The sequence below is a fragment of the Rhipicephalus sanguineus genome, unplaced genomic scaffold (genome assembly GCF_013339695.2).
Source record: "Rhipicephalus sanguineus isolate Rsan-2018 unplaced genomic scaffold, BIME_Rsan_1.4 Seq2261, whole genome shotgun sequence".
NCBI lineage: Eukaryota > Metazoa > Arthropoda > Arachnida > Ixodida > Ixodidae > Rhipicephalus > Rhipicephalus sanguineus.
The window spans coordinates 5,099-14,746 of NW_023614812.1; the positions used below are offsets into that span (position 1 = coordinate 5,099).

General features: G+C 48.9%; 1 protein-coding gene across 1 annotated transcript; it reads left to right on the forward strand.

Annotated features, from left to right (window-relative positions):
* The first annotated feature begins 229 nt into the window (after nt 1-229).
* Nucleotides 230-3,269, forward strand: LOC119376800 (putative nuclease HARBI1). The gene is made up of 2 exons (XM_037646505.1): nt 230-335; nt 2,596-3,269. The coding sequence occupies exons 1-2, from the start codon at nt 230-232 to the stop codon at nt 3,267-3,269; spliced, it is 780 nt and encodes a 259-aa protein (XP_037502433.1).
* The last annotated feature ends 6,379 nt before the right edge of the window (nt 3,270-9,648 follow it).

The following is a 9,648-nucleotide window of genomic DNA, read 5'->3' on the forward strand; positions in this document are numbered from 1 at the left end:
ACTACGAGAGCTCTCAGTTCTACCCGAAGCTGAGGCGAGGACGTAGCCGGAAAAGACTCCAGAAGAACAGTTTTGTCGTTCCTGTGGTAATTGTTTTCCTACAGATTTTGTTACGGCATCTGCGTACAATAATCAGACTAGCAGAGTAACCTTGTGCTGTTTGCTGGGAATAAAGCTTCTCTTAGGGGCCGTTTCCGTTCTGTTTAGGCATGCGGAGAGCACTCATCACATGACTAATCGACCGGTTTGGCCAAGCTTTTTCGACTGCATCAGCACCAGAGTTATACACTTCCCCGCAACTAAAGAAGAGGAAGTGTTGTCGATCATCAGGTTCGAGGCAGGTAATGGCGTTCTGTCATAAACAGTCAGTCATCTCAAAACGTTGCGTGTGTGTTTTGTAGGGAGTGCCATGTGAAAAAGCCGCTCTCGGCTCTTCTCTCTCTTCCACACACACACACGAGTTGCAAGGTCCGACATTTAACTTCCCCTATTCTAGTTTGCAGGCTTTCCCGGAGTGGTTGGGGTGCATCCAGGGCCCGTAACTAGGGGGGTTGAGGGGGTTCTGACCCCCCCCCCCCGAAATTTTTTTGATGCTTTAACTTTTCGGGTGATACTAAATATTTACACGCCTTCACAGCGACCACCAGCTGCCAAAGGTACACTGCCAACTTTCCTGGCATTGCTTCCCTCTTCTTCCTTTCTTCAAACCTACCCTTTTACCAGAACACCTCAGCGCTCCCTCCCCCGCACGCGCACCTGCCCTATTTGTACAGCTTTGCACTTCGCCCTCGCGTTCCTTCGAGTTATTTTTTTTTTTTTTTCGGTCTTCCACCCCGTAGCAGCTCCTTTATTGATTCCAGATGCTTTCCTTGTGCATTGCCGCTGGAGAAGTTATCCGTCTGTGTGGACCGCACGTGTCGGCTTTGGGTTCCTACGAAAAGCGCGTCTCCTTCTGTGAAGGTAAACAGTTCGACAGCAACGAAAACAACCAACACGACGTGCGCAAATTTGCCAGGGAACGAAACCCCTAAGCGGAAAAACTCAGCGGGCGCATTCCGAGGACGCAGGCTGCAGGGTAAACTTTCTCAAACTGTAGTCCTCGCCACCGAAACGAATCATCGAAGATGACATCTACTGAAAGACTGGCATATCCGAGCAACTTCGAACAACCTTAACCACACGCAAGGGACATCTACCTCTTCTGTACACAGAAGGTATATGCGCCTCCCTACAAAGCGCACAAAGCGAGGATACAGCCGGCACACAATCCGGCACCAGCGGTCAACTTTCACAGGAGAGAAAAAACGCCGCCAAGCTGGGCTGCGCGCGGGAGTACAGAGGCTGACGTCACAGCCTACAAGGTGCATTTTTGGGGGTCACGGCTATTTAATTAGCGCAGCCCAGAGAGAATTATGCAGGCGCCCAGGGAGCCGTCTGTGAAAAGGTGACTTTTTCACAGGAACGGAGCAACACCTCCTTTCTGGACTGTACCAGGGAAGTGCAAATGTTTCGGCAGTGCATTCTTGGGGGTTCACGTATATTAAGGGGAGTATGCAGTGCCCGTGGAGTCTTCTGTGAAAAGGTCTTTAAGTAACGTTAACCCAGCTTGCTGCAGCTGGAGTACAATAATGGGCCTGCATGCACACCAGCTGTAGCGGCGTTCAGAAACACATGCGCCACGCGGGAGCCGGCGCGTTCATCACACTTCTACATTCTAGCCACTGCAAAGTGGATAAGAGAGGAAGAAAACATCGCCCGCCGTTCACGCCAGGCAGTCGAAGCAGTCGCAAACGTCTTTTTGGAGCCACTGGCCACTTCTGTGTGCGTGCACAGGAAATGAAAAGACACTCTGCAACAACGAAGCAAAGGAGTCTTGCGTCTTACTTCAAGAAAGTTCGAACCGATGAAGCGGACGGAGAAGAACCGCCTCCTTCGAAGGATAAAACTTCGCCCTCCTCAGCACTGGTGGAAAGCCAAGCGCGTCCGAACTTCTGTAGCGACTCAGGAGATGCACCGGTTTATATGAATCACCTGAGAACGAACACAAGCAAGACACCCATGCGCCGCCGGGAAATGATGGTGGCCGCAGTGCAACTCCAAGTGACCTTTGTTCTACGTTCAACGCTGGGCAAAGTGACGCCTTTACCACTGGGCAATGCCCAAGGAAGGTGAGTGGCATGGCACCTACACATTCTGGTTCGCCTCCCCTCACACGTCTCTGATCTCTTTACTGTCTCTGCTTACGTACGGAACGACCTAACCTGCTGACATCCCGGTCGGCCGACTTTGCGCTGGCGACGCTAGAGTGGCAGCTTGTAACACATACATACCGTTTTTGTACCGCGGTTACATTGTGTTACTTCATCAGGAGCCGTTGGTCGCGGTGTCCCCAGCTTTGGTGGTGCTATTGTCCAAACTTATTTCTTGCGTTAACCAGAATTTGAGGTTGACATACCAATTTCTTTATTTGGGTACAAATAATTGAAAAGTACCATCGAATTATTACAAGTAAGCGATGTACTTGTTTTATTCACGAAAATAAGCCAGTATAAATCTTAAAAAATGGCAGCCGTTCTACACGCAAACCCCCCCCGAAAAAAATTCCTGGGTACGGCCCTGGGTGCATCGACGGTACTTACGTAGAGACAAGATGCCCAGCCCACAAGATCGCTTCCACGTACACGAACAGACACGACAAGAAATCGTACAATGTACAAGCAATCTGCGACAGCGACAAAAAGTTTGTGGACGTTTTTCTGGGAAATACGGGAAAAACACATGACTCGGAAGCCTTCAAGCGATCTTTTGTAGTGAAAGACTTGCCCGGGATATGTGAGGGAGACCAATTTCATATATTAGGGGATGCGGCTTACCCTTTGAGGGAGTATTTGTTAACGCCGGTCCGCGACTATGGCAACATCACACCAGAGGAGATTGAATACAACTTGCGGCACAGCAAAACAAGAGTGCGCATCGAAAATGCGTTCGGGCTACTCAAGGGACGCTTCAGGCAGTTATTGTACCTAGAATTTTGGTCCGTAAAGAGAGCCACATTATTCATACTTGCGTGCTGTGTACTCCATAATTTGTGCATACAAGCAGGCGACACGGAGTTGGTAGATGATGAGGACACTGGCTGCTCACAGAACGACAGTAAACCAAACCCAAGCGATCTTTTCGCCAATGAGGACCCAAAAAGGGAGAAAGTTCTTCGCCGGTTGGGTGAATTAAAACGTAAAAAAATAGCGCGTCGTTTTAGTCAGGCATAGACGAAAAGTTGGATATGTTGTGGAACAGAACATGACGGCACAGCAACATGACGGACTGTACGCATGGCGCAAAGTCTGTGTTACTTAATCTGTGCACACAGTCTGTGGATTTGTTTTGTGACAACGCTGTCATTTTCGGATTCAGTGATGAAATATCATTGGTCTGCTCTGTTACAGACTGCGGTTATCGATGGCATTTCTCCCTGTGTAACCGTTATTATATAATTAGTTTGTGTAAACAGTTTGTCTCCATTTCTTTGTAGTTTCCCTATATGTATATTGTCTGTGCTTTGTTTTATGTCTCTTCCTGCTTGAAATTAATTATGTTCTGCCCGCAAAATATGAGCTCAGCGTTGTTTTATTAAACGATCAGTTGACAGTACCGCTTCGTATTGTCTCTTTCTGTGACCAGTGTGCTTTGCGGTTGCCTTTTCTAATCACCAACTGGCCTGCACCCACACTCTTCTAAGCCACAAAGTGAACTTAATAAGTTCACACGTTTTTGTGTTCGTAATATTATTTATAAAGGACTGGATGACACGGCAAATCAAGGTAACCTATAAGCGTAGAGGACTTACCAACCGATTTATTTATTTATTTTGCACATATACACTGTCGACTGCCTTTTCATTTTCAGGCTTTGTGCAAGAGCAGGTACACGCGAATTGCGCGCACATGTGTCAGCAATACATATATTCCAGTCGACAAAAAAAAGAACAATACACATGCAAACGTTATATATCACATGGGAAATAAAACAAAATAAGTTGTAATAGAATAGCTTGCTTCCTTGCAAGAATAAATATCCGTATGTACCTGACATTAAGCGTCATTTTTTTCAGCTGCCAGAAAAGACCTGAATAAATCCATCTTTTCTTTGTGCCGGCGTTCCCTCTGTTGCTCACGGTCTTCATGTATCTTCCACATCATTTCGGCTATTGCGTAGGAGCTCTCTTTCTCGGAGCTGCCGCTTTGGCTACTGCGCTTGCAGTTGCTGCTTTGAACTCTACTCTGCCTGGTCCCCTTAGGAGATCCGGCTTTAGGCTGTCATCGGCAGCCTCTATCTTTCTGAACTCTTCGCTATATTCCTCTTGAACGGGCTCGACGCCAGAGGACCTGTTATGGGCGCGTTGATGGCACTTCCGTTTTTTGACAGTCTTGAATCTGTTCTCGCATTGTTCTGGCGTTTTGGGAAGGCCAAGGGTTTCTTCAATGTCGAAGGATATGGCCCTCCACATGGCTTTCTTGTTCTTGAAAAGCTTCATTGGGCCCACACATCTAAGGTACTCGTGATATTTGTCCAGGAGGAGTTTGGTTTCCCCCTCGGTCCATTCGCATGAAGCGTTGTCATTTCTTGCACAATCTGAAATGTCCAATAAAGTTGTGTAACTCCAATGAAAAGTACGAAACTACATTGCAAGCGAGCAAGCATCGAATAGGAAATGCGGCGCATGAACCGATGGTAGGTATGAAATTATAATTCTTAATTAATTGCCATAATTAATGTAAAACATGTGCTACAAGTATTCACCGCTATGTAAGGCTTGTGCTAAGGCCATGGAAGAAAAGCGGTTGCCTTTTCATCTTGAAACACGGTGGTTGTCTTACACATTGATAGTGCTCGACAATGATATCCAATTTCGCGTGTATGCAGTTATCGCTCAAACACAATTTTGCGGAGAGCCCTCAGCTATCTAGCAGTACGTAGACTACAGGGCTTGAGCGCAGTGGTGTACATGCATATATACGCGTACATTGCAGATAGCGTACATTTTCAACCTGCTCCCCTAAAAAAAATAAATAAAAAATAATAAAATATTGCATTTCGTGTGCATATATATGCTTTCGCATATAAAAATACTCAGACGAACGTACAGTGACACTCAATGTGAATTGCAACGCGACGTGGCCACCGTTAAATGGGCATACATATACATGCTGTATACCACCGGCAAACGTACGTGAAATTGGCTTTGGAAATACCATAAGACAGTGTTCAGGTCCCCAATTGTTTTCTATGCCGGCGCTACCATGCAGTGTTGAAGCCACTTTGACCTCGGGCAGCATGTTGCAAGTCATATTGGACGGGACTGTACATACAGGGGGGCCAGACGGCAACTTCTCCCGAAATAAAATTCTGAGTACGTACGCCTCTGGCTGGCTGCAGCAGACCCACCCAAGCTTGTGGGTTTAGGGTGGCCTGCAGAACTCGCTCCACCGGTTGACTCGTCGTCACTGTCGAGAAGCACCGGTGGCCCTACCACCGTTGACACATCGGCGCTCACTTGAGAAGCGGACGCCGGACGGACAGCTTCAGGCGCCGGTGCACTGGTGACAACTGCTTCCTTCTTCACATCGAGAACTTGTCGTCTCGACGCCTCAATGAGGGACGTGGCCAGTGTACTTGCTTTTGATGGGTCTGTTTGTCATAATAAAACACAACAGAAGTCACGCGTACGTTGTCGTCTGCTCGTTACCTATCTGCTGCATGCATTGCGAGTACTTTCTCGAGCGGTCAATTACTTACCCGATAGAATTTCATCCAGTTGAGGTTTTGTCATTACAACAGAATATTTTTTGCCGTCAACAATCACGTCTACTGACGCGCTCATCGTGGAGCAGACGATGCAAACCGCCGGCCAGAGCACAGTGGGGCGCACAGTTCAAAGCACCCGCGTCACGCTAGGCGGCGCTAGAAGTGCGCACCGAAAAGGTGCGTCTTATCTTCGGTATTAATTCCATTTGCCCCTCCACGGAACCGGGGCCTTTTGCCCCCTTTTGGTTTTGGGGAAGTTCTCGACTGCTCCGGGGCACAATTACCGAAGATGCTATAAGGAGAGGCCCTGACGTCACATTCGTGAAGCCTCCACTAGAGGTGTGCACGGGCTCCGGGTAGCCCGAAAGCCCGAGCCCGACCCGGCCCGCGGGCCGGGCTCGGGCGGGCCGACGTATTTTCACCTCGGGCCCGGGCCGGGCTCGGGCTACTTGCAGTTTTATCGGGCCGGGCTCGGGCCCGGCGCAAAGCCCGACTCAAGCCCGAAATATAGAGAATGAGCGGGAATTGTTTTCCAGCACGCATACAGCGCCTTTTCCGCGACCGCCCTTTACCGCTTTTCTTTTCCATTCGCTACTTTAAACAAAAAATCACAGCATATCCACTGAGTGAATGATGATGAGTGGGCGAAGCTGCGGAGGTTCATCGGTAAACCGTGAATCTTCCGTGAATTCTGCGCAGTACATCATCACCGACGTGAGATCGGGCGCGTTTATACTAAAGGTTCGATGAGTTATGACGACTTGCAGCTCACTTTAATTTTACATGTACGCTGTGAATTTTCATTGTTTAGAAAACCATTGCTTTAGAAAACATCTGGCGTCTTTTCGTTTTGCTTTAGAAACATCTGGCGTTCTTTCGTTTTCCTTTAGAAAACATATGGCGTCTTTCGTTGGTTTATTTCATCAATCAACGGCGTTTTGAACAAAATTTTATTGTTTAATCACGCACAGGAGAAATCTCACCAGGCACTACCTTGGAGGTAAACAATGGCTGCTAATGGGAATGAGAGACAGAAGAAGTCGGCTTTTAGCTAACACTTACACTTCTACTTCCACTAACGTTTCCTACTGGAACATGCCAATGGCTGCTAATGGGGAAATGAGAGACAGAAGAATTCGGCTTTTAGTTAACGCGCACGCTGCGAATTTTTATTGTTCAACAACGCACAGGAAAAATCTCCCACCGGCACCACCTTGGAGGTCAAAGCGTAAGACTGGTTACGCACTACGACTACTACGACTACGACTACGACTACGAGGGACGAACGGTTGCCGCCTTAAGGAGCTTCGCCCCTAAAAGGGGAGCAGGTAAAGCACTGCCCCTGTTGCACTCCGACAAACAGAGAAGTAACACCACCTGAGCTAGTGACGGCGCCACGCGACTGTTCGCGTGAGATTTAAGGCCAAATTCCATATGAGTGAAAATGCACGCGACAGCGACCCGACGTAGATCGCTTTCGTGCAAGCTGACGCTTGCATGGGCATACCCCATACACGTGACGGCTTTGGCGAGCGAACTCCATTGTTGCTGGCATGAGGCTGTCTACTTGTATAGCAAAGGTGCCGCGCTGTCGCAGGTATGCAATGAACATAAAATATTTGTTGCATGTTGGTACGTAAAACGTTTACCATTGTCTCGCAGTATTTTTTATATGCACGTGCATAATTATTACGTTATTTGTTGGTGTACAGCTGATGTGCTTAGTACGTCGCTAATGTACATCCGGTTCGGGTGTTTTGTGACTTCCGGGTGATGAGCGACGGTTTCCAAATGTGAAAAAACCGAGCGATCGCGCGATTTCGACCACGCGATACATCGCGCGAACGGCCCGCAGCGAACCTTCAAAAAGCCGGGCCGGGCCGGGCCGGGCCCGGGATGGTGTTTTCGTACGTCGGGCCGGGCCGGGCGGGCTCGCAGCCCTTTGCCATCGGGCTCGGGCGGGCCGTCGACAAAGTCAGCGGGCCCGGGCCGGGCACGGGCTTGGAAATACGGCCCGTGCACAGCTCTAGCCTCCACATCGCAAACACCCGCATTGCCTCCTAGCGAAGGCGCAGCGAAACATTTCGCGACTTCCGTCTCGATGTTTGCAAGCGCATGCGCGCATCGCGAAACTTTGCAGCCTTTTGTTTGTTTGGTTTGTTTTTTTGCCGTGAGAGCGGTGTAGTCGATTCACGCATGGGGCTGCTCTTTGTGTGTGTTCTTTAGGAAAGCTACGCAATGCTCAGCTGTTGCGTATACCCGGTGCAAATCGCGAGCACGCGGACAGTACCGGGTGCCACTTTCATGTGTACGTATACGTTCGCTTCATTGCTGATCACTAAGGCATGGTATTTGCGTGCGAAGCTCTCGGATGTGCGCTCTGTTGCTTGTTACTCATTCTGTTAACTCAGAACTCATGTGAACTTTGTTTTGGCGTCTGACGCGCCGTACATAACATGCGCTGAAGGCATCGTACGTTTTAGAGGCTGTGTCGTTCAACGAAATGGCAATAAACTTTTGTTGTTGTTATCGGACTACGTGATGTATGTATTGTTCGGTGTGCGCTCGCTGCGTGCTTGTGTTGTGTGCGCACTGGAATTACAAACCTTACGTGCACGATCGCCTATACAATTCAGCGGTGTCCTCTTTTCGACGTGAAGTTACGTCAACTATAGGTTGGCGTTGCGCCGCAACCGCAAATCGGGCAATCGGGCTACGAGAACGGAAAAGAGAGATCTAACGCCCAGTAGAACGCGTAAGTCACTGCTAGGTGAGTTCGAATACAATGATGCACGGGCTGAATGTTTTTGATTACGGCACGTACAGGTACTTTCTGTACTGTTGCACAAAAACGCTCGCTCGGACCTGCCACGCACGAACAGCCTGGTAAACGTCTGCTTGCAACGTTTTACTTCGTGCAAACCGCACAATACGCGCTAAGTTTACGCCGGGACTACAAATCTGAGCAGAAGCGAACCACCGCGGAGAGCACGCCGCGGAACGTCTGCTGTTTTGTTTGCCCCATACCGGTTTGTTTGCCCCATAAATCTGACGCCACTTCCGCCACACTTTTCGCAATGCATTGGGATACGATAGGGCCTCTCCTGAGTTTTCCTTCCTCCATGGCCTCGAGGCTCCCTACTAGAGAGCTTTGAGTGGCGCCCTCTCGCGTGTGACGTCAGAGAGGGGACAAGGGTGCCGCTCTTCGCGCGCGCTCTCTCTACGTGAAGGCTGCGCGACGCTGCCGGCCAGTCTGTCCTGCTCGAGTTATTGAAACATTAGTGGGCAAGTTCATAAAGCAATTTGTACTGAATGTTCAAGCAAAATGCCCAGCGAAATCGAGCGGCGTTGTCATCAGGAGCACGTTCAGTGTTGATTGCTCCTGGTGTCGTCTGCTAGCCATCAATGTGTACATCTGCATGTGTGGCGACTATTTCTTTTCGCGACTGTTCTATGGCCGTGGTGCACTCAAAATGACTTTCCGGCCCGTTTGCGATCACTGACTTCAGCATTCGGGCCATCGGCGTCCGTGTCTGCGTTAAAGCGCAATATATGTATACCGCGTGCTGCGCGTGTTTGGTTGCCAAGCCTGCTATCCTTTGGTTCCATTCCTTTGTTCGGAGTATTAAGCGCATGAGAAACGACGTGTGATGTCATTCAAATAAATTAGGTCGTCGTTACAGGCAGCAACCTTTCATTAAATCCAAGTTTTCAGCAGCTGCTGTGTAAGCGCGTCCTAAGTACTTGAAATTTAAAAAGAAATAAAAAGGTTGAAAGAACGAGTCAAAAGGGGATGCACGACGTGGTAGGTTGTGCGGAGTTTTTATTTTATGCAACATGTTT